The sequence below is a fragment of the Heliangelus exortis genome, chromosome Z (genome assembly GCF_036169615.1).
Source record: "Heliangelus exortis chromosome Z, bHelExo1.hap1, whole genome shotgun sequence".
Lineage (NCBI taxonomy): Eukaryota > Metazoa > Chordata > Aves > Apodiformes > Trochilidae > Heliangelus > Heliangelus exortis.
Window position 1 is genome coordinate 40,189,889 of NC_092454.1, and position 24,951 is coordinate 40,214,839.

The 24,951-nt window shown below is 41.0% G+C and overlaps 2 protein-coding genes across 3 annotated transcripts in view; one reads left to right on the forward strand and one right to left on the reverse strand.

Moving 5' to 3' along the window:
- Positions 1–544: 544 nt before the first annotated feature.
- Positions 545–6,307, forward strand: RPS6 (ribosomal protein S6). Its single transcript, XM_071732189.1, has 6 exons — positions 545–659; positions 1,491–1,622; positions 2,532–2,742; positions 3,125–3,271; positions 5,192–5,349; positions 6,187–6,307. The coding sequence occupies exons 1-6, from the start codon at positions 654–656 to the stop codon at positions 6,280–6,282; spliced, it is 750 nt and encodes a 249-aa protein (XP_071588290.1). The 5' UTR covers positions 545–653; the 3' UTR covers positions 6,283–6,307.
- Positions 6,308–11,895: 5,588 nt separating this feature from the next.
- DENND4C (DENN domain containing 4C) overlaps positions 11,896–24,951 on the reverse strand; it is a 70,728-nt gene continuing 57,672 nt past the window's right edge. For both annotated transcript variants that reach the window (XM_071731317.1, XM_071731316.1), the window contains 6 exons: positions 23,919–24,108; positions 22,811–23,056; positions 21,003–21,120; positions 19,243–19,396; positions 18,108–18,172; positions 11,896–17,461 (listed from right to left, as the gene is read on the reverse strand). In XM_071731317.1, coding sequence (XP_071587418.1) covers positions 17,325–17,461; positions 18,108–18,172; positions 19,243–19,396; positions 21,003–21,120; positions 22,811–23,056; positions 23,919–24,108 — 910 coding nt within the window. In that variant the 3' untranslated portion in view covers positions 11,896–17,324. The remainder of the gene's footprint in view (positions 17,462–18,107; positions 18,173–19,242; positions 19,397–21,002; positions 21,121–22,810; positions 23,057–23,918; positions 24,109–24,951) is intronic.

Here is a 24,951-nt window from a genome sequence, read left to right on the forward strand (position 1 = left end):
CCTGCAGGGACTCCCGGAGGCCCGGCGGAGTGAGGGGCTTCTTCCCGCTTTCCCCAGCGGCTTTTAAGAACTGGGTTTCCCCACACGGGCGTCACTTCGCGTCCGCCCCTCTCTTGTATGCCGGGACAAGGTTTATCCCCAGGGCGGCGGCCCCGGGCGTTCTCCGGCCCGGCAGCGAAGCGAGGCGCCGCCATCGCCGCCCCTGCGCCGAGGCCGTTGTTACGCGGGCCGTGAGCTGACGCTTCGATGAAGGCAGCAGAGGGCGCCCGGCCCAAGGCCGCCCCTCATCCGACATGCCCGGCCGGGCTTGCTCGGACCGCCACGTGAAGAGACCCGAGCCGGCCCCGGCCCCGGCCCCGCACCGGAGCAGCCTCTGGCACACAGGAACTCTTTTTTTTACGTTTTTCGCGCAAGGGGAGGGGGCCGTGTCCCTCCGCCCACGGCAGCCGCTGCAGCCGCTGCACCCACCACCGAGCGGAACGCTCTGCCCCAGACGCACCGCACCCGCTCCTCCCCACCTCGCCCCTCTGCGGGCCGAGCCTCGCACGCCACTGGTTAGCCGCGCTCACGTCGTTCTCGCGAGAGTTGGGGGGCATATATGAGGCTTCGGGCGGAAGTGCGGCCTTTCGGTGGGGTGGCTTCGCTCGGAGAGGATGAAGGTGGGGTTGTTCGGCCGCTGCGGGCGGGTTTCGGGATTTCCCCGCCACAAATGGCCCCGGTGCTGCTTGTGGGGCTAGAGGCGGTGGCCGATGGTCCTTGATGGCGGGGCTGGAGCGCCCCTGTGGGGCAGATTAGAGCGGATTGTGGGCGGGGCGACTTGGCAGCCGCGCGGGCCCCACTCCTTCTTGTCACCGGGCTGTGGTCCTCTGGGTTCCGGTAGCGGTCGCTACTCCTTATTGCAGGCTTTTTGCGAGTGCGTGGCCTGCGCGGTCGGTAGTGGGACCTAAGATAGAGGCACCGTGTAAGCTGGGGCTGGGAGTGTGCCTCTGTCGGGCCGTGTTCTGGGTGGGTTGGTGGGGGGCTACCGGGAGGCGCCTCGGTAGCTTTCCACCGGCCCCCAGGAAGTGCAAGTTTTAAATGGTGCACGTCGCTCCTTTAGGTTTTCTTGTGCAGTTTTTTAAGACCCAAGTGTGCTGCGAAGGGCGTTCAGAAGTAAAGGCAACAGGTTGTGGATGCTCTCACCTTGACTGGGTTGATTGCAGCCTGTTCGAAGGTGGTGAAGCTCCAGCTATGGTAGGGCCATTTTTCTGTGTAACCAGTCGGTGTGGCTCAGGTCAGACCTGTCTGGCTCTCTGAGGATGGTATTAACAAATTACAGCAAGGGAGCGTTTGTGTAATAAACGGAAAATTAAGGCTTTAACATTATGATATTAAGACATTAAGCCATAAGTGCTAATTTTCTGTCAAAACTATTAATGGTAAGTTTCAACCAAATCTAACTGTTGGTTGTAGTGGGGTTTTTTTCTTTTTTTTTCTTTTTTTCCTGTTAGCTGAATATCTCGTTCCCAGCCACTGGCTGCCAGAAACTCATTGCAGTGGATGATGAGCGCAAACTGAGAACTTTCTATGAGAAACGGATGGCCACGGAGGTGGCAGCTGATTCTCTTGGTGAGGAATGGAAGGTAAGTGTGGGAAGTCTGTCAAAGCTTTATTTAAGGTCCTTAGAATTTGATATTTTCTTCAGTATGCAGTTGTCACATTACAGTGTTTGTATTGTGCACATCTGGCTGGTACATTAGCTTCTGTCTGTACTGAATTTGGTGTGTTTTGCTGCTTAATTTTATCTTTTATTTTTAAAGCCTTGGGTGTTGGAGTTCCTTGCTACTCTTTGCAGTAGTGTTTTGTTACTCATTTGAGTGCTGTCCTGATATTTAGGACAAATTTAAATCTGTACTGAAAAACTGCTCCTTCTTTACCAAACAAGTTCAAGATTGGGCTTTGTTGTGTTTACAATGCTGCTAGTGCCTGGGAAAACATGCTGGGCCTGGTGGATGGGCATGGAATAGTGATGTGTTAACAATATTGACAGTCTAGCTGAGTTAAGGTGAGTTGCTCTCTTGCTGCCACTTGCACATAGTAGGCAGTTAAAAGCTTTGACTTTTTAGCCACACACTCTTGCTCCAGGCACACTTGTGTTGTGCACAGAATTCCAGTTTGTGATGATAGCAGGCTTTGGTTAGGTTCAGGATTAAAGACAAGCTGGACCATAGGATAAAATTCTGTCTGGTGGAGATTAAGCTAAGCTTTGAATAAATAGATTTATGATTTTTGGCTGTGTATTTGAAGATTGGGAGCATAAACATAAATTCTGGTATGCCAAGATACTTTTCATTCACATCTGGAAATTAAAAACTGCTGAACCACTGCAGTGCTGTTGGTTGGAGAAGTTGTTCACATTGGCAGCAGGGGTGATTTTCCCTTGGATCATGGGTACAGTGCCCCATTATTTTGAACAGTCTGTTACATTTAATGCTTCTGGAAGCAGTGGGAGTGTGTGAGCAACTGAGAAGTGTATTTACACGTTTCCATAGGGTTATGTTGTCCGGATCAGTGGAGGCAACGACAAGCAGGGCTTCCCCATGAAGCAAGGGGTCCTGACTCACGGGCGTGTCCGCCTCCTGCTCAGCAAGGGCCACTCCTGCTATCGCCCCAGGAGAACCGGAGAGAGGAAACGCAAATCTGTCCGTGGCTGCATTGTTGATGCCAACTTGAGTGTTCTGAACTTGGTCATCGTGAAAAAGGGTAAGAGTCTGAAGGCAGCAAGAAGTTAAGGGCTTGTCTGAAAAGTAGGCGTGTGAAACTGACCTGCTTGCTAGTGACTGAGAAAGAATTTCTGTAGAATGGAAATTCAGTCCTGATGTAGAAATGTGAATGTGTTTTGAAATTCCCTCTGAGCTTTATAATCTTGAACTTTTAAAACTAAACACTGATGTTTACAGTTTTATTGCTGACAGCCATGTGATAAACCAGCAAAGTAGCTGGGGATGGCACTACTGACAGGTGAACCCCAAGGATTATCTTGTAGTGTCTTGAATGTTCGTGCATTTTAAACTTGCTCATCAATGAAGCAGATGTTTATTAGAAGCAGGATTAATTGGCATGTTCAAACCTTCTGTTCTCAAAGGTGAGAAGGATATTCCTGGACTGACAGACACAGCTGTGCCCCGTCGTCTGGGTCCCAAGAGGGCCAGCAGGATCCGCAAGCTGTTCAACCTGTCTAAGGAAGACGATGTCCGACACTATGTTGTGAGGAAGCCTCTGAACAAAGAGGGTAGGTTTTTATTTAGACAAGTGAGTGCTTGGTTTCATGTAATTGATCAGCCAAGAGAGCCTTGTCATGGTTTAACACTGCCCCAGCTATTAAACCGAGTGATAAGATGCCCTCTGTTAATCCCTTTCCCTACCCTGATATGGGAAGGAGAGAGAGTAAGGGAGGCTTATGGGTTGGAAACTACACTACACAACTTTAATGCAACAGTAATGATAAATAGGAAAAGTTACTAAATAGATAAAAATATACAGGAAGATTGATACCACCTTCCTCCCCCCAATAACTCTCACATCACCACTGAGGCTGCAGGGCAGCCTTGGGAAAGTCCAGGCTGGACTCCTGGAGCCAGCAGCAGTCGGGATCTGGAGGCAGGAACACACAGATTCAGGTTGGCATGGATCAGTACCACAGGCAGATGAATGGACAGAATCAGGATGCTGAAGCAAACAGGGACATGCAAAGAAGGGGAAGCAGGATGGGGTTTGACTGTCATGATCCCTCAAATTTATACTGAGTATGATGTGCATGGGATGGAGTACCCTGGTCAATTTTGGCCATCTTATCTTGTCCATTACTCCTTAAAGGAGGGTTTGCAGCTGCAACCTCTTTACTCCTTTTCTTCTTCCAGAGGGCAAAATGTCCCTCAGAACTGAGCAGTGTCCTTGGCTCTGCACACCAGTCTCTGGCTGTAACTGTAAACATCAAGTGTTACCAGTCCCAGAAGCAGACACTGTCTGAGAAACTTGCTGTTAATTTCAGCAAGTCCAGCTACTTATAAGAGACTTACCTGAAAGCAAAAGTACAAGACAGAAAATTACCTTTATCCTGGCCCAAACCAGGACAGCAGTCCAGTGTACTGCAATGCATGAAGCACACTAAAGTAATTGATCCGTGAGCTGTCAGGGTATTTAAGCTTTGTCAGCTGTAACTTGAGGATTAGAAAGGGCATTTTCTTGCTTGCCCCATTTCTTTTATTCGCCTCCCTTCACTTTCCATCTGCATTAGCACAGTTTGTTTTTAAATGATAGTATCTGGACTAGTATTTAACTAGTGGTTCTAAGAATAATTGGAAAATAATTATTGATAAAATTCTGGTATGAGGTGGGGATGTTTTTTGAAACATTTTTATAAGGTGGAGGGAAAAAGTAGTAGATGTAGAAAATCCTAAGATAATTTTCTTTTGCTGTTGCTTGGGTCATTGTCTGGAAGGAGCTTTTATTGGGAGGGCACTGTTGAACTTAGCACATGTTTCTAGCAGTGTAAGATTTTAATACTGGGGGTTTTTTGCATTTGTTACAAAAACAGGATGAGGACTTTTTTTTTAAGAGAAAGGACATGATAAAGCTTGGGAACTGTGTAATCTTGTTGGGTGAAAGACCACTTTTTCTGCATCGTAGGAACACTTTTGTCCATAAAAGAATGTGTTCCTTGTGGAGGTGTTTTGCTTGTGGTTGCTGAAGTTGGGCAGGATGGGGTACTGGAATCTTCAGAGAAGTGATTTGTTGTGTTCTGTTAGCTTGTTACAGGCAACCTAAACGTGGGTTTTAATGATAAACATTAAGCCTGTGTTGAGTATGCTCCTTCTAAGCATGAGAACATGATGTCATGTTCTGAAGGCCAGTGATGATCCATATTTAAACATTTTATGTCTAGGGGGAAAATACTATGAATTAGAGATGCATTACATTGCTTTTGGTAAAAAATCACGAGCATTTAGACTACATTTGTTAATGCTACATCTGGCAGTAATTAATTGATTTTTCCAGCAAAATCTCATCAAGAGGTTTAACTCTGTACGAGTTGCTGTAATACGTAGCACACTATATAATGTTAACATAACATCAGGTGGAACTTAGTCTTGGTTTTGCTAGATGAGGCCTCTTTGGAAGACAGTCTGTCACTTCTGCTGCCTTTTTTTAGGCAAGAAACCCAGAAGCAAGGCTCCTAAGATCCAGCGACTGGTGACTCCTCGAGTTCTGCAGCACAAGCGCAGACGCATTGCTCTGAAGAAGCAGCGCACTCAGAAGAACAAGGAGGAAGCAGCAGAATATGCAAAGCTCTTGGCCAAGAGAATGAAGGTGCGTTTGCCTTAGTAACTCATCTGCATGGAATTCCTCATACCCCAGAATCAAGGGAGCTGGTAACTTCTCTCTACACAAATAGATGCACTGAACCTGGCTCATTTTGAATAGAAATGCTTGAATGTGGGTGAACACATGGCTGGTTAAGTAATCACCTTTATTCATGTTTTGTCTTTTTCTACCTATGATGTCTTCATTCATTTTGCTTTATTCAAATGCTTTTTGTGGGCATTTTTACCAATTTTTGCCACTTTTAGAATAATGGAAATAAGTAACTTAACCAAGACCTGATTTTGAAGAAAGCATTGAACAGTGTGAACAGAAGTTTTTCACTAGTAGTTCTACTTAATACAAATTTTGAGACCACTAAGGTACCCAGGCATTTGAGTTGTTGCGATCCACCAATTGACCTGGATGGAAAATAACTTGGCAAGAAGATGCTTATTTGGACAAATTTGCTTGTAGACCTCAGCCAGCAGTGACTGTTGAGGCAATAGTGTTGAGACATTTGGCATGATACTTGAGTGTTAAGTGATGTACAGAGTGAAACAAACTGAGAGTAGATGCATCTCCAGTGAACTGTGAATCTCCTTTAGTATTTTTACTGTAACTTGGAGATGCTAGTCCATACTGGTTGAAGGCTTGGAGTCTTTATAGGTGTGGATACTTGAAAAAAAGATTTCCTGTGACCTGTGGAGATGGGAAATTATATTTTGTTTTACTGAGTATAAGGAATCCACCCTTCCTGGTAGCTGCCTTCAAGTTGCATTTCCCCCAGTTTTTTTCTCTGGTGCTGACATCTCAGTGCTCACTTGATGCCACTTTGCTTTTCAGGAAGCCAAGGAGAAGCGCCAGGAGCAGATCGCAAAGAGACGCCGGCTTTCTTCATTGAGAGCTTCTACATCTAAGTCTGAGTCAAGTCAGAAGTAAAGATGCACCTGATATTAAAAATAAACACTTTGTGGTTAACCTGTCAGGAGGCTTTGACTTCATATTGTTACTGACCATATCCTAAAATAAATAGTTGTCCAGACTCACTGCATCATGCAGCCCAAACCACACCCAGAAACCTTGGTCTCTAGGTCTTTCAAGAACTTGTAATATATTTTCACATCTTAATTGGGAAGTTTCAGTTTATCTAACCGTGTGCATGAGTGTTGATTTTTCTACATGCAAGATTAAGGTGGAATGGCAAACTGGGTGGTGGCTCAGTGGTGTCCACTGAAATCAAACAAGATAATCTCAGGAGTCGTGTGTAGGACTCACTTAGTACCCTTGAGTAGTATGTTTGATTTTTTTTTTTTAAATCTGAAGCACAGAATGCTGTTGGCAGATGAATTGGGTCCCTTGCTTTTGGTACTGAGTGTAAGATTGGTGATTGCTGCCAGAACTAAGTGTGATTAGCTCTGTTACTGGAACAGGTTTCCCAGGGAAGTGGTCACAGGACCAAGACTCACAAGTCAGAGGTGTGTCTGGATGATGCTCTTGGTCATACAGTTTAGTTTATGGTAATTCTGTGAGGAGCAAGAGAGTTGGACTTGATCCTTACAGGTCCCTTTAAACTTGAAGTATTAATGATTCTGAAAGTACGGCAGCATTTTGCTCTTTGAGTTAGTACTGAATACTAAATATGAGTAAGCCAGACATTTAAAGGTTTAACTAAAATTTTCCTCAAGGATAAAAAATTTGGTGATGCCTTTATGCATTCACACTGTACTTGGTGCAGAATCTAGTACCAGGTAAGGCTGTGTTTAACCTTGGAATGATCTGAGACTAAATATATTGTCTTAATTGTTCTTAAAAGAGAAACTGGGATCCACCTGTTTTTGTTAAAAGGTGTTTCTGTTTCCAGTATAAAAACTTGGATACATTAAGCTATCTAAGCATCAGAAGTTAAGGTATTTCGTTCTGGTTTTCTTCCTGTGTGCATGGCAAGGCTTTTAAGTCAGGGATGCACTTACTGTTAAGGCAAATTTTTAATACGTGAAGTGTGACATCTCCAGAAAATCAGAACTGCAGAACAAGTGACCTGCAGGCTACAGTCTGTGAGCACAGATAAATGTAACTGAATTTTTTACTTGTATTAGAGTGAAGGGATACTGACCCTGGCAAGGGTGGAATTGGGCATGAAGCGTGAGTGCAGCAGAAGCCTTAGGCCAGGAGATCTGCCCACAGCAGTTACTCCAAACTCCCATTCGAGCTGTCTTCAGCAGCATCACTGCTCAGGTAGGTTAGCTACTACGTAGTCAACTACATAACCTGAACAAGGCAAAGGGATACCTTTCACAAATCCACTTAAAATTTAAGGTTACTCTCAGCTGCTAGAAATTGATACAGAGAAAATAGAGATAAATCTGTGTGACCCAGCAGTCAAAACATGCGTATGACATCTTTAACCTGCTTAATAAAACAACTTGTGCACATAATCACAAATGTCAGTATGAAGGAGTCATGTCAACAGGCACTGTCAAGCAGAAGGGGGGGGGGGGGGGCCTCATTTTTGATAATTAGGAGATAAACTCTTGAGTTCACCATGTTGAAGAGTTTCACAGTCATGCAGTAAAGAAACAAATTACTTAATAACACGAGCTTTTTCTGATGGATCATGCTGACAGGCACTTGCGTGTGGTTAAGAGGCACTTATTCTGGTCAGGGTCCCTAGGCACTGAGATCAGAATGTCCTAGAAGATCCCTGTGTTCTTACTGAGGATGTCCTGCTGGTGTGAGATGAGAACACGTCCCTGAAGAGGTGCAGCCAACACTGAGTTGTGTTAAGAGTGGTCAGGGTCATGGTTGTTTTTGTCAAGCTGTCAATGAGAATGCATCACTTTCTCAGAGCTAGGAGGTGCATAGTCTAATCCCTAATAAAAAACTCTCTTCCTTCACTTGTTTCCTTCAATCTGCTGCTTGTTGGTGCAGATCATCCACACCATCACTTCAAATCACAGAACAGCACAGATGGGAGGGGGCCTTGACTGATCATCTGGTCCCACTTACCATGAGACAAGGTGATATTATTTAGCACCCTGTCCACTCATGTCTTGAAAAGCTCCAGTGATGGAGACCAGGCAGATAGTTCTGGTAACTGAGCATTGTCACTAAAAGCTCTTTTTACCTCTTCTGGTAAAATTTGCAGCTGTTGCCACTTCTCCATGTGGCTCCTTGTGAAGCAGAGCCTCGGTCCTCTTGGTAGCTGTCCTAGTATGTGATGAGGTTTTCCCCTGAGCCTTTCCCAGGCTGAAAAACACCCAAGTCCACCCTTGCCTCACAGGGCAGTTTGTAGTCAGCATCTTTCTTTGAACTGAGGCCACAACTGCACCCACTGCTCTAGGTGCAACCTCACAAGTGCTGAAGCAACACACACATCTCTCTGCTCATCTCTATCTCTATGCCCCTGCGTGGGCAGGGATCCACGTCGCTTTGGCTGCTGCTGTGGATGACTCTGCAGCCAGTCTGGAATCCCCTCCAGGTGGCTCCCCAGCCCCATAGCTCATGGCCTCTGCGTGGACACCGTGCTGCTGTGGGATGTAGCAGACAGTGCTTTGAGCTTTGGAAACTGGCCTGCCTGAACTAGAACCTTGCACTTGAAGCAAAAGCAGTTAACAACCTCAAGTAAGGAGAATGTAGGCAATAGATACAGCAAGACCTTGGCATAGAATAGAGTAGCACATATTTTGCTTTTAGGAAGATTACGTTAACCAGTTAGAGGAGGCTCTGCTTCACATGAACAAATAGTCATAGCCTATCAGCTTGCAATAAGGGTGTGTGATCAGCTCATTATAACCAATTACAAAATAACATGAAATATGCCTGTACTCGTGAACAAGATAATGGCAAGTTTGAAAATAGGCAGGGCTTTGCACTTGCCTTTTTTAAACTTAATACAGTTCTTGCCAGCCCACTCTTCAGCCTCTCCAGGTCTCTGAAGGATGTGCTCACTCTTCAGACATGTCCACCTCACCAGCCAGTGAAGTGCCTTCAGCACAGCTGGGGTAGGTGCCTTTAGCCTCATTGTCCAGAGTTAGGAAGATTTTGAACAGTGTAGGGCCTGGTGCTGATCCCTGATGTGATGGGCTGCCAGCCTGAGTAAACCCCATTGCTCGCCACATTCTTCAGTTCACTGCCCTTGAGAACTCCATGACTTCACTACAGTGGGACCCACAATAAAAGCTTGCAAGGCCAGCAGCTGTGGATGTTTTTAACACTTTAACAGCAGTTCAAAACGTGGCAAGAAGTGCCTGTTGAAAGCAGCAGCTTTTTTTTTTAATTTAACAGGACTTATTGGCAGGACTTACTGCTCTTCAAGGGCTATGCAAGCCTGAAGCTCAGCTGCAAACTTGGAGACACTTTACAAGCTTCAGTAACAGGTACTCTGGTTTCAGAGAGATGGTCAGCCCTAGGTAACCAAACACATCTAACTGATGGTTTTAACAGGTCTGTATGTCAGTATGACACTACAGAAAAAATTAAAAAATAAAAAAGGAAAAATGCCCAAGAAAAACACCTTGAGGAAACTAAACAAAAATTCTGGACTATTCCTCTAAACCCAGTGAAACCAACTTCTGCCCCCCCTCAAAGCAGTTGCTGGCTGCCACCTGTCCCCACAGAGCCACTGGTAGGCTAATCCACAGAGGGACTGGTAGGCTTATCAGTCTGTAGTGCAAAGCCCTGCTGATGTGGGTGTCCAGTGAGGTTTTAGACTTTTTTAAAGGCTGTAGACGGCACAGGCTTCTATGCAACCTGTTACAGTGCTCATGATCACAGCTAAAAACATATAAGCAGATTTTCCTGCAGCCTGTGCCAATTGCCTCTTCTGGCACAGGGCACCACCAAGAGTCTGTCTCTGTCTCCTCTACTCACCCACCTCATGAGGTATTTAGACACATAGATGAGATTTTTGCCTCCCCCATCCCCAAGTCTTCTCCAGGTTGAGCAGTGCCAGCTGTGAGCCTTGCCATGCATTACAGATGCTCCAAGCCCTTCATGACCTTTTTGGCCCCTCACTGGAGTAACTCCAGGGTGTCCCAAGTCAGACCAGCCTTGGATGTAGCACCCAGAGCTGTCTCACCAGCACTGGGTAGGGAGGAAAGATCCCCTCCATTCACCCCCTGGCAATGCTCTGCCTAGCTCACTATAGGACATTCTTGGCTTTGCTGAGAGGGCACTTGGCTGACTCTGGTTAGGTTAGGATCCACCTTAAACCCTGGATCTTTTCCTGCCCAGCTGCTCTCCAGCTGGTCTGCTCACAAGCATGAATTTTTGCATAAGGTTGTTCCTACGCAGGGGCTGTACCTCTGCATTTCCTTTCAGACCCCATCTGATTTTCTCCAGCCTGGCATGTCAGGTCACATTCTCTCAGGCTTCCCACCTGATTTTGGCAGAGGAGACAGCTGTTCCATTGTGCCTACACCTTCAAACCCTAATCCTGTGGTGCAAGCTTCTTTGGGGACTCTTCAAACACAAGCATTCTGTTACACCCTCCCTCCTTCAGCCACCTCTCTCAATATGCCACTTAAAGGCAGTGTCATATTTTTAGCAGACAGCATTATTAAAAAGACAGCACTGACAAAAGCAGAGCAAAACCAGCAAAGGCACTGTGATGTTACCAAGGCTGTAGGCATCTGAAAGACTGTTCCTGAGCTTCCTTCCATGGGTCTGAAATGATGAGTTTATTACTAATCTTTTCCACAAGCTACCAGTTTGTGCTATGCATATGAAGTTTCTTCAGAGAGAAAAATCTTTAGGGTGTGGTATTCTTACTTCCACTATCAGATTAATGAACTGACTGCCATGCACAGGGGAGTTTGAAAAATACTAAGTTATAAAGGCCTGAAGCACTTGACAGTAACTGGCATTTTCTACTGCTTAAACAACATCCCAGCCTCATTCATTTCCCTCTACCTGCCCCATTTAAAAAAAAAAAAAAGTATCTGGAAACTGCATGTAAGCCTGTGTAAATGTGTTCTGAAGCAGAAAGGGCACCAGTAACTCTTGCAAGCTAGGATGCATCATGAAAGCACCTCTGTGCCCCCATTCCAAAGCCACTGAGAAACCAGAACTCCTGGGAAACGTTCAGCCAAGTACAGGCACCAACCTCTCCCCAGCCACTGATTAATGTTGCTTTTCCTAATCAGCAGAGAGCAGCAGCTCTGTCATCAGGAAGCTGGGCTCTATGACTTTATGCAAACAAGTTCTTCATGGATGCTGCCTTCCTGAGCCTAATTTCAAATTCTTACCCCTGCCAGTCCCCATGGCTTACTGAAGGTGCCACAGAGCCAGACTCTCACATGAACCAAATCCCCACAGATGAATCCCATCTTTTCTCTTCTTCTTTCTTTTTAACACCTTAACAGCAGTTCAAAACGTGGCAAGAAGTGCCTGTTGAGAGCAGCAGCGTTTTTTTTTTTAATTTAACAGGACTTATTGGCAGGACTTATTGCCCCACCATTCAGGTATCACTGAGGTACTATGAAACAGTTTCCCAAAAAGGCAGGCTAAATTTGCATTTAAGATTAAATCATATCAAGCAGAAAAGCTCAACAATTTAAAGTTTTTACACAGGATGCATACATATTTTATTTTGGGAAATACATTAAATTTTTTTCTTAGTCTAGAATACCTATACAGAATTCAGAATATGCACAGTGTATTTTTAAACTCGAGAAACATTTGTCAAACGTACAAAAACATTCCAGAGACACAGTTGTTAATCATAGCACAGTAAATGCTTGCCATTTTTCAGCAGTCCGAAACAGTCTCTAAACCAGTGCAAATTTTACTGCATTAAAGAAAACTTCCCAGCTCATTTCATAAATTCATAATTTATTCACACTACATCCTTTCATCCACATTACAGTTTATGTTAAGCTCCTAAAAGGAGTTTAATGTGCTTCTAAAAACAGCAAACAATCCCTTTTATTTGCACCATTGACTGATGCAGATTTAAAGAACAAATAAAAACCCCATCTGTTTCTCTCTTTGTATACATCACAATATACAGCACAGTAGAATCTAGAGTCCAATTCAACCACTCAGTTTCAAGGCTTAAAAAGTTACAAGGGTGTTTTCTTTTAAAAAGGTCCATAATGAAAAGCTGATATACAAAAGGCACCTCAAGGTTTTTATTAGTTAAAAGAAAAAAACCCTTTCTTGTACATGTACAGTTACGTGAACAAGACAACCTGCTTACCATTTAATGAAATAAAGTTATCAGCATTGAAATAATTATTGAAGTGAGAGCTTTAAAAAGAGAAAACTATTGAGTGGATTCTCAGTTACTTACAATTTAACGATTTGTTTTAAATATATAATTTCTATAATCTAATTTAATATACACTTGAAAATATCCCCTATGTTGCAGTTATTCAATGAAAGCAGTAAACTTAATGAAAGGTATATTCTTCTAGATGCAACAAAAAGCTATTAATTCACAGTTAAAATGGAATAAAATTATTCATTCATAAGTGCAAGGTAGCTTAACAAATGTTAGATTCCACTAGGAATAAGACTTAGTTACTTGCAAAACAAACAAATTTAGTTTGAAAACACATATACTAAGCAAAATATTTTCCACTAAAATTGTATTATCTAAACTTGAGTTATATAAAAAGTGAAGACAGCATATGACTATAAATAAAGAACAGATTCTTCTAGTAGCATGTAAAAGCTGGTACCTATTGCGCCAATACCACAGACACATCAGTCTCCTATACCTACAGGGTTTTGAAAGTTCTTACGTGTAGGTAGGTAATATTCCAGAATAAATTTATGACTCTTTTAAAAAAACCATTCACTTTAGACTCCTGATTCTTAACCTTTGAGACCCCATCTGTTGTTTTAGTTCTGCAGCTATTCTGATATGAGCACACGAACTATACATAACCGTGTTGTATCTGGGTGAAAGCTGCAAGATGGGATCTCCTCCATATAACTGACTGCAGTTCAACATCCCTAGGAAAACAATTCAAGTAAGGTTCTCTGTGGCAATTGTTATTCCCACACAAACTTTCTAAGTTCTTGGGCTTACCTGAAATTCAGTAACAATGTGCAACCACAAACGTCATGAGTTTGGTTTACACCCTCACTTTGCGCAGAGATTTCAGGTTTTGAAATGCAAACTGATCTTTTCATTTATAAATGAAAATCCTGAAATACACATTTTTGAGCTATTATTTGGAACTGGAGGCAAGAATTGTGCAAGCAAGCAGAATGCTACATTTTCTCCTTACACTGAAAACAGAACCAAGATCAAGCTTTCCACACCTTTCTTTCACAATACTTCCTCTGGCACATTCATGCATTTTGGATGGAAGGATGACCACGAGACAGCAATAGGCCCAAGGGACATCCTGGGGTGCATTAGAAGGGGGATGGTTAGTAGGTCAAGAGAGGTTCTCCTCCCACTCTGTCCTGGTGAGGCTGCATCTGGAATAATGTGTCCTGCATCTGGAATACTGTGCCCAGTTCTGGGCCCTGCAGTTCCAGAAGGAGCGGGAACTGCTTGGAAGAGTCCAGTGCAGGGCAACCAAGATGCTGAAGGGAGTGGAACATCTCCCTTATGAGGAAAGGCTGAGGGAGCTGGGTCTCTTCAGCTTGGAGAAGAATGTGGAGTGACCTCATTAATGTTTATAAATATGTAAGGGGCAAGTGCCGGGAGGACGGAATCAAGCCTTTCTCAGGGGTGACTAACAATAGGACAAGGGGCAATGGCTATAAACTGGAGGGTATATAAGGAAGAATTTTTTCACTGTGAGGGTGACAGAGCACTGGAACAGACTGCCCAGGGAGGTTGTGGAGTCTCTTTCCCTGGAGACATTCAAAGCCCACCTGGACGTGTTCCTGTGTGACCTCCTGGAGGTGACCCTGCTCTGGCAGGGGGGTTGGACTCAATGATCTTTCAAGGTCCCTTCCAACCCCCGACTTTCTATGATTCTATGATACAGATAAATTTGGATTACTAAGACTGGGATGCCAAACAAATTTGGAGCAGCTGTAAGTTACTAAGTCATTCCTATGTAGCCCATGAAGTCCATGCTGTGCATGACCTGCAAAGAAGAACTTAAATCTTTAGTGCCCAAATTTCAGAAAGACGAATGTGCTTGCAATCAACTCACAAAAAACTTTTGAAGACTTTTCCCTGCTTATTTTTGGCCCTATATTCAAGCACATGAGAACTGATTGAGTCATGTTAACTTATTTTATGCCATGCCCTTTCCTCGTATGTACTCAGTTTTTTTCAGCACTCAAATTAAGGAAACCTGTACCTCAGAAAGCTTGTGTCGGAAAACCTGCAGTGTCTATGTGTTTCTAAGAGGCTTAAAAGTCAAAGGAAGAGCAGGAAGTGCTATAATGCTTTTGAAAGGAGAGAAAGCAACTAGGAAAAAACCACTCAGTTCTAAATTCCCTTCAATTTATGTGAACTTCTTTTTATCTCCAAAAAAGCACCTCCATAGATAAATACTTAATTAAAAATTACTTTCAGAGATCTCCCCTTTTGTTTGAAATACAAATTTAATTCACAAACCACCTGATTAGTTAGCTATTAAAATTAGACATTAAGAGGAATCCAAATTAAAAAGAGTAAGCACTTAATTTTGTTACTCTACATTAAAGAATTAATTTAAATAGGCAGATTCAAGATTTCAAGTAATTACATGCAAGTGTTATACCACTCTGAAAGCCAGGTACATGCAACAGGAATAGAAATGAACTTGTAGTGTACAAAAATGCCAATATGCAGAAGCAAATCAAAGCCCTTTCCCCTCAGGCTTTAGAGCTTTTCGTTTAAGGTGTATGACTGGGGAAAGTCTAATATTTAGTAGTAGATGCTGTGACATAACATGCTTTCCTATTTCTACAGTACTACCACCTGACTGGTATGTATTTTCTGCAACAGATGGAAAGGTTGTTTTGAAATCAAGGTGATCGCTTACAGAATATAGCTTAAAATAACATTACTTATAATGGTTCAAAACAATTTGCCATCACCAGTCTTCTAAAACAGCCCTCACTGGATATATTTTCTTTGTAATTTAATGAGCTGGGAAAATTTAAGGGTAATCAAAACTTGATTTCTTGCGAGTTGCATCGCATAATCATACGGCTTGATGATTTAATACTCAAAAATTGTTTTTTTATAACTATGTTTGAGATCAGTATAGAAGTATACAGGAAAATTTGCGGTTTTGATTTGTGTAAGTATTATGTTGTCTGGATGCATGCTCCAGAGAGACTTTTTGCTTAAAAGGACGGAACTGCATTTGTCAATTATGTAACAGGAGAAGAGAGGAAACCAGGAAGAATCAAGCTCTGCTCTTTCATTGCCATGTAGGTCATATCTGCAAGCAGTCATGCATAAACCCAAAGAATAAAGAGTGGAAATAAAAAGTGCTTTCCTGCTTTTAATTACTGAAGAAGCACAATATTTTCATCAGGAGAGAATCTGTCCAGGCAACATCCCCATATTAACATAGGATCGGACCCTTTCGAACAAATACAAATAATCTGTCTGTGATGCAAATGTATTTTGTCAGAAATAGTGCAAATCCTTTGTTTTAGCTTCATAAAAAAACAAATGTAGAAGCTGTCCCAGACAGATCTTTATCCCTCATAATTTTCAAGAATGAAAATTTTTAAGAGAGAAAGTAGTACGACGTAAATACATTCATGCTCATATGCAATTACAGTTTTAGCTATGCTCCTTTAACATTCTACAAAACTTCTTTTTCTATTCTCTACAAATAATTCCATCAGAAAAACCACACCATTAAATTTCAGCAAAAAAACCCTGGAATATATCTCATCATATTTCTCAAGTAACAGAAACATTTAAACTGTTGACCAGTATCTAAGCTCTACTTTCCAAGAGTATGACTACTGTAGTCAGTCAGCTCTGTGAGGTGAGGAAGTGTCTTATCTACTAGAAGCAATCCAAAAGATGAATCTCTTCAGATCACATACTCAGGCACTTCCTTTGTGACAATACACACCTTGAAGACTATATTCATAAATACATATTAATAGAAATATTGAATTTAGACTATCAGTGCAAAACAATTAAACCACAGGCTAGCGTGAAAACAGGGGAGAGGGTGATAAAGAATTTAAAGAAAAGACCCTTTTTAGGCATACACTCATAGTGTATAAACAATAATTTTTTCAGATAGTATCTCTTTGACAAACCTTATGTGTACTCTAATAACACTTAAGCTTCCTGTCTGATTTTCAGAAAGCTGTCTAACTCTGAGCTGCTTTGTGTAGAAGCCTAATCACTCCTTTGGAGAAAGCACCAATATGTTCATACGATCTTTCATCTGCCAGGAGAATACAGGAAAATTTTCTGTTTTTTACAGCTGTAAACATACATTAGAAAAAGGTCTGCCAAAGAGAATGTACAATAGTAATTGGGACAGTGGTCAAAAAAGGGATAGTCATTTTAGGTACTGTGATCTAACACATATAACTGTATTGCAACTTCCAATGCAGGGACTCAAATATTTACATTCATACATATATGAATAAAAAGATCTCTCTTTAGTTAAAGGTATTTTTAAAGAAGCAGTGAAGAATAAGTATTTTCTGGCAGGAGAGGTATTTCTATAAAATACACAAATATTGGTGGCCCTTAATAAAGTCACCAACTATAGGCTGCTGTGTAATCCTCGCCTTTTTGAACAATTTGTTATTGTGGGGGAAAGGTTTGAGGAAGGAAAAGTATACACAGGGAGGGAAAAAAACAACGGATCAATCACCTGAATCAATTCATCCTGTAATACAGTTTTAAAACATTTTAACACACTTTGTACTGTGTCTCATGAGATGAAAGACAAGAATATACATTGTAGCTCAACAAAACTGCTTTGACACATTGTTCATTTTATTACATTTTGGGATTCAAAGTGGAAGTATCACCATGCTCTTGCTTTGTTCACCTCTTCTGTCTCGCTGATGGGCAGTGTGCATCTTCCTCATTTTTATATTAAGGGTGCTCCAAAGCACTTTCTACAACACTCAACTCTGATGCTTGGTGGAGCATCTATTTTCTGCATCTTTTCAAGGACATCCTTTGGTAGATTTTTATGTGCAATTCTGTATTCACTATCAAAGACCTCTGAAATAGAAAAGTTGAAATTATTTTAGAAATGCTGCACAATGCACACTACTGTTCCCAAATCACTTTTGGTGATTTTTATATGACCAAAAAGTTACCTTAGCTTGCTGGTGTTTTGTTTTGGTCTTTTTCTAAATGCACCCTCTCAGAGAACCTGAAAGTCACCTTAATGCTGGAGCATCACAACACATCACAGTGGATGCCCCACAGTTTGCCTGTTCCCAGTTATTTCTCCTGTCACCTTCCACAAGGGAGTCAACCCTTGCTTGCACAGTACCAAAGAGAAGTTAGGGTAGAAGAGATCAAGAAGGGGGTGGGCAGCCAGGTGGCCAGAAGACATAGTTCTAACACCCAAATTGGAGACAGATGGACAAGACTGGGAACAAGTTTTCAGACATGAAGAATTAGAGCTTCAAGCTAATCAACTTCGTTTAAAATAAATGACTACTTGTTTTAAGCAAAGTCGAAATTTATGTCCCTATCTGAACTATGTTTTCATAAAAGGAACACTTGCTTGAAATATGACAGCACAGTACTTTTTATTAAAACACATCAGTTGAAAAGTTATTTATGAGCTAGATTTCATATAGAGTATTCCTATATTTATTACACACGCACTATGCGTTTTACAGCATTTTTTACTCACCAATGTCAATGTTCTCTCTTCCAAGAGACACGAGAGAAAGGAAAAGAATTTCTCTGTAAAAACTCCTAGGAAATATTTTGAAGGGAAAGTAAATGAAAGCACCAACTACCCTAATTTTAGAAAGTCAATGTTCTTGCTTGCAAATAAAATGACTGATCTGCATGTTTACTAGCTGAAGGTTTTCTCATGCCTGAATACTTTTCCTTAACACACAGCTATATTGTCACCATATCCCAGCAGTTATACATCCTATGAAAAATCCCTCTGCCTAAGGTTATGTAAAACTCCAGAAAAACAAGAAACACAAAATTAAGACCCATTTATTTATGGACTCCTTCCTGCCTCAGGACTAAGTACAGGGTGTAGGCTTACTTCAGACCACCCATACTTTCTATTTTGTTTCAGAATGCCCCTAGGGGTTGTTCCAACTTTAGCGATTCCATTATTCTATCTATCTTAGAACTGGGTATCACTAAACAATTAGATATTTTTTTTGCCCTCGTGAAACTGGAAAGTTCTGCTCTAAGGAGGCAGTGCTTGTTTCTTTTTTGTACCTACAAATCACAGAAGGAAAGGTGATACAGCATGCTAGACTTCAAACATCTCCTGTCCCTTACTTTAGAGGCTATGTTTTTGTATGAAGCCCTCTTTGAATTGTAGTGCAGATAGCAAAATGTACCGTGTTATTTACACATCTCTGTTTGTGGATCATGCTGTATCTCCTTTTCTTAGCCAGTACTCAAGATTGGTTGAATTTCAACAGGTAAAACCAGGTAGTTTGGAGAATATTCCAGATACTGCAACAGTGCTGCACAGTTGTGTATGTATTAATTTGCTAGAACTGGAGCAAATCTGCATAGTCAATGCCTGCATTTTCCTTATTCATTAGTAAAATGTACTTTTTGATTAAATAATCAAACTTATTAATTCAATTTGGATTAATCATGCTACATGGATTAATCTGGCTACAGAATATATCTGCTTGTAAACACATAAAGAAATTCACAGTGCTTGGTGGACACAAACAAAACACTATTCCTGTGAGGTCCTTCTGGAATTATCACTAGCAAGTGTATATTGTCTGATTTTATCTAAATTTGGGTGGGGAGAAAGCAAGAAAAGATTACTCATTTACCTCTGTCGTTTCACATCTGGGTTAACTTTCTGCAGAAGGAGGTTGATTGGTTTAACTACATTATTGTGTTGAATACTTAGTTTGATGTCCTCCAACAAAGTGCTTATTGCCTGTTCATCTTCTGCAACTGTGGAGAGTCTCTTTTCAGAAGAATCTGAGGAATAAAACAGTATAGTTTATTATTGAAGTGAAAAAAAGTCCTCACTGTTTAATGCAGAAGGCATTTTTAAAAAGTGAGGTATATACACAGAAACTCTCCTTAATCTACACAAATCTGTTACAGAGGAGAGGCCTTGTCTGCTTATAATCTTCACTCATCATGAAAGTGGTAGGATGCATCAAGTATGCATGTGCAAGAGCTCCCATGACAGAGAAATATCTGAGACTGAGTAGTATCCAGCAACATGTGTTGCCTGTGGTGGTTTATTAGCTCAGATTTATTGCTATAGTTAAGTTCCAAAAACTCAAGTTCATTCCAGGAAGGTTATTTTCACACGAAGGAAAAGAAATAAATTAAAATAAAATACTGACACATTTCTTTTCAAAGTAACTTTTCTTATAAAAGCTCTTAAAAGCCACCTACTATTCACTGGTAACTTTGGGATACATATTGGAACTGGTAACGCAGTTGCAACAAATAGGAAAGATAATTATCAGGACATCTACCATCAGGACACCTTGCTTACATTATCACTTTCAGAATAACACTGAACTGGTATTATTTGGAAATCAATGACTGGTGAGCTAATACTAAGTCCATCTACTGGCAAAAATAGAAGGCTATGTATGTGCCTTATATGGTGTGTACATGTAATGCAGACCAAGCCTAGTTATAAACATCATCACCCCAACCTCTGTTTTTTCATAAAATTGACATATACAATGGTTTACAACTGTAAATTCCTGCTTTCCAAATGCTTTCCAACACTGCCATAGAGCCTAAAATATTGCTACTTTTTGCCACATCTAAAATGTGCCTTTTGTTCCTTTATTTACAAAAGTGCATGTATTTATGCTTGGGGATGCTTTTCATACACTAAGCTCAAATCAATATGCTTTTGTAGAAGCTGAGGAAAACACCCTATCTTATTCTATACTCTCCAGTGTAATTTTCTGGACAGCTTGGTTTTTTTTGGACACTTCTGAACAAACCATTTCCCCTTCCTTAGAATCAGAGTTAGCATAGTTCTTACAAGAGTGAGAAGTAAAGGCCAACAGAAGGGTTTTGCTGATAAAAAGTACTGAAATCACAAAGTTCTCATTAACACTTTGCCCTTTTTTTTTTTTATTCCTTCCAGATCAAGTTATGGTAGACAAAGGCTTTCTTGGATCCTAACAGTCAAGTAGGCTGCCAAGTGTACATATTAATGGACCTGTGACTTTTCATTCATTTATAGAAACACAAGAGAATTTTTTGTAATTCAGTTGCTCTTTTCATGCCTGCACAGACATAACCAGATAATGCACTGAAACATTCAACCCAGGTGAATCTTATTTAGCACCACATCCAAAGCAAATTGTCCCATTCTGTTTGTAAGTGTATGACATATAAAGAACAGCTAACATATCTTTTCACAACCATCAGTAAGATACTTTCACAAATAATTTGACACAAAGACTATTTTAAGTACATAAGAGATTGCAGATGTTTCACACACTAAAAAAGCTTCCCAACTTGGTGGGCTATGCACACTTCAGACACTGCACAACATCTGTTTCTTTCTATAGCCTCTGCTTTTTGTTACATTAATTCTACTTACTGAGATTTCTCCAAGATATATACAGGGGCTCCCCTGGCTCTTGGTGGAGGTTGATATTGTCCCACAGAAGCTGGATGTATACTAACTTGCTGTCTTGAGCAAGAGATGTCAAAGGAAGCTAAAAACACAAAGAAAGGGAAAAAAGGTTTTATAACATCAGTGGAGTTTTATTTTGTTTTAAAAACTGCTCTTCTATTCATTCTACAAAGAAAAACAGGTTTATTCTATTTATATTGAATCCAGCAGGAATAGCTGATGCCTTCTAAGGGGAACTGCACTCAACCAAAGCAAAGTAACTGGACTCAAGCAAAGTAACAAGCACTGCAACTGTTAATTGCCTTTTTTTAGTTTAGCCTAATGTATGAAGACCCTTCTGTTTTCCACAGATACCCGAAGAAAATATTTGAGTAAGTCTTCAAAAATAATTTTTGCACATCAACATATTTGTGCTACTTGTCATGCCATATCTTAGGGTTTTTTTTACCTGATTAGGATTTGGTATACATGTCTTTGTGACAGAAAGAATCTGTATTTCCATACAATTATGAACCACTTATTTCCATTAAAATATATGGCAGTCAAAACAATAGTTTCAGGGGTGCATGTGCTGAAAAGCAGTCCAGAGGAAAAGAATCTGGGGTTTCTGATAGTTAATAAATTATCCCTGAGCCAGCAGTGTGCCCTTGCTGCCAGGAAAGCCAATGGAATCCTGGGTTGCATAAAGAAAAGTGTGGTCAGTAGATCAAGAGAAGTCATTCTCCCCCTCTACTCTGCCCTAGTGAGACCACAGCTGGAATCCTGCATCCAGTTCTGGGCTCCTCAGTTCAAGAGAGACAGGGAACTACTGGAAAGAGTCCAGCAGAGGGCAATAAAGATGACGGGAGGGGATTGGAGCATCTCTCTTATGAGGAAAGGCTGAGAAAGCTGGGACTGGTTAGCCTGGAGAAGGCTGAGGGGAGACCTTGTTAATGTTTACAAGTATCTAAGGGTGGGTGGAAGGAAGATGGAGCCAGAATGTTCTCAGTAGTTCCCAGTGACAGGACAAGGGGCAACAAGCATAAGCTGGAACACAGGAAGTTCTACTTAAACATCAGAAAAATCATCTTTACTACGAGGGTGACAAGGCATTGGAACAGGCTGCCCAGGGAGGTTGTGGAGTCCCCTTCTATGGAGATATTAAAAATCCACCTGGATCCAGTCCTGTGTAACATGCTCTGGGTGATCCTGCTTTAGTGGGAGAGCTGGACTAGATGATCCCTAGAGGTGCATTCCAACTCTGGTAGTTCTGTGATAGTTTAGAAGTTAAGTGTCTCCATAAGACACTTATACAGTAAGTGTCACTTATACAGTAAGAATTATTGGGCAAGAAAAACTCACCACTCTTCTCTCAGTGGAACTCAGAGGAGTATGAATAGCAAAAACTACTAGTGGAAAAGAAAAAAAATGTTGACCAATAAGTTAAAAGGTTTATATACTGAAGTATGTAGCCCACACTATTTGGATTACAATGCATTGAAAGTTTGTGAGTTCTCAAATTCACAGACAAATCGTGTTTTCTTCCCTGTATCAGCCTTATCTTTATTAATCTTACTGTCTTGCTTTTAAAAGAGAAAAGCTTGATTAGAATTTGATTTTCACTTATGTTCTTCCAAGATTCTTTATAGAAAATAAGCCTACCTACTTGTATGATAGAACCCAGGAACCTAGATCTAAGGTACTCAGAAATTACTTACCTAATTTTTTCAAGAGAAACTCTCAAATTTACCTTACTCTAATATCTGCAGCTACAACACAAGGAAGCCACTTACCTGCACTCCAGCATTACAGTGTTCAGATGTCAGAATGAGTCCAGGTAAGTTGCTAGGTAGATCCAGCCGTCGGAAATACCAAACTAGGTTCCAGAAAATTATGGGGTGTTGATTGATGAATTTGGATGTGTGAATTACTTGCTCTCCCTCATTTTCCAACAGTGATTCAAGCTCCTTACGCAGTACCAAAGGGCTCAAATAGGGTACAGATACAGGGAGAGGGTTAGGTCTTTTCATTAAAGGGTCCTAAAACCAAAACATGCACAAAAGAAAAACTGAGGTTTTTTTTTTAAAATCTATTGTTTTTCTTCCAGAAATACACTTCAGGATTTCTTGCCCTGAAAATCCCCTGTTGCACAGGTTCTTTTGATACTTGGAAGATGCTTCTGGAACTTTAATAGCATCAGCAGCTTTGACTGTGGAGGTGTTTCTTAACTGTAAAAGAACAATCATCCAGGCTCTTGCTATTATCCCAAAAGTTTGTTATAACTTGTTTCTCATTGTGCAGTTTTAAGCTATCTAAGCCAATACTATGCCAGTGGCAATGGAGATTGCAGAAAAATGCCAGAAATTACATCAGGTGTGGAACTGAGTCATCAATTCATGTTAAGACAGCTTTTTGCCAATAAAAAGCACCCAGAGAGAAGATAAACACTTTGTTTCACCTGCAAGAATAATATAATATTCTCATTACCGCCCCTTACTCTCTCCCATCCACTCAATAGGTAAGCCTAACAGAATGTAGAAAAGGAGTGTAAGTACATGTGTAAAAAGAAACAAACTTCCATTCTTGCAAAGGTGTGTTGTATGCATTACTGTGTTTAGTCTAATGTACAAGATGAATTATTCTTAAAACAAGCTTCCAGTTTTAGAAAAACAAAGACTAACTTAACTCTGCTAGAGAGAACATTCCAAATGAAGCAGCACTGTTTGTACAATGCACTGGAAAAGCAATTTTAAATTAGCTGACTCAAGGTGTTCTGTCATAACATAAAACTACACTTTGAAATTCCCATTCTCCAAGAGGACAAAACATCTAGTAGAGTATTACTCCTTTTAAGTTCACTGCATACAATGTTTTGCTGTGAACCGAAGCTTCTAGACTTACCACAACTTCTTGCAAACTATTTGGAAGACTAACAGTTGAAATGCCATGAGATGGTCTCTGTGAAATATCAATGTTTTGCAGTGGACCTCCAACACTGTGGCTCCGAGTCAAGGACACTCCCCTTTTTGGTGGATTATTGGATGATGTCTTCATCATTCTGGGATCTTTACTTTGTTCTTCTGACACATCACTGTTTGGATTTTAGAAGAGAATATGCTACTATGAAACTATTCAGTATTCATATGGCAACAGGAAGGAAGCAGAGGAAGGCTACCACGTAAGTATGCCAAACCAGGTTTCTCTGTGCATAAGAAAACATATTTGCCCAGTTAACTCCACAGGCTAGGAAAACAAAGCAAAATGCCTCTCAGAACAGCATAATCATCCCTCCAGAAAAGCAGCTAGGCATAACCTAAGACATGAATCTGAAGACAATGCAGTTCTATACAGGTACCTGTGCAGAGCTTTACCTTGGACAGAAAACCAGTTATGCATAGTTTTGTCAACACACAAAGATTATCTTGTTCTGACTATGTTAATTTTTATTTCCTGTTCCCTTTATGTTTACTTTCTCTAAATGTCATAACCAGGGCAATAATATAATAGAAAACAATTTATATGTTGCATGCCAAAATAACTGAATAAAATTTTAGGTGTCAAACCAATCAAATAAGACAGTTTAAGCAAGCTCCTATTCATGCTTGTCAAATTTAACCCATACAACCAAGCTGCTTGCAGATCTGAGAATAATAATTTTGTGCTGCTTTTAACCGACACAATGGATAAAACCACTGCAAATACAATACAGAATAAAAAATATCATGTCAAACAGAAAGTATCTACTTCCAAATAATCTGAGAGGGAATTTGCAAAGAGAGGCAACCTTTACTCCTAAATTTGACTTTGGTGGAAAATATATGACATCAAAGTTAGAAGATTTAGCAATCCCACCTTTTATTATTTGAGTACTGAGATTAACTACTATAGCACTGATTTAAGTTTTTATACTGTGACACAGGTACTAGCTCATAGG

What these genes read in the sequence shown, in the direction of transcription:
- RPS6 (XM_071732189.1), top strand. An exon ending in CTCTTGGTGAGGAATGGAAG is followed by an intron (nt 1,623 to 2,531) that starts GTAAGTGTGGGA and finishes ACGTTTCCATAG; the next exon opens with GGTTATGTTGTCCGGATCAG. An exon ending in GAAGCCTCTGAACAAAGAGG is followed by an intron (nt 3,272 to 5,191) that starts GTAGGTTTTTAT and finishes GCCTTTTTTTAG; the next exon opens with GCAAGAAACCCAGAAGCAAG.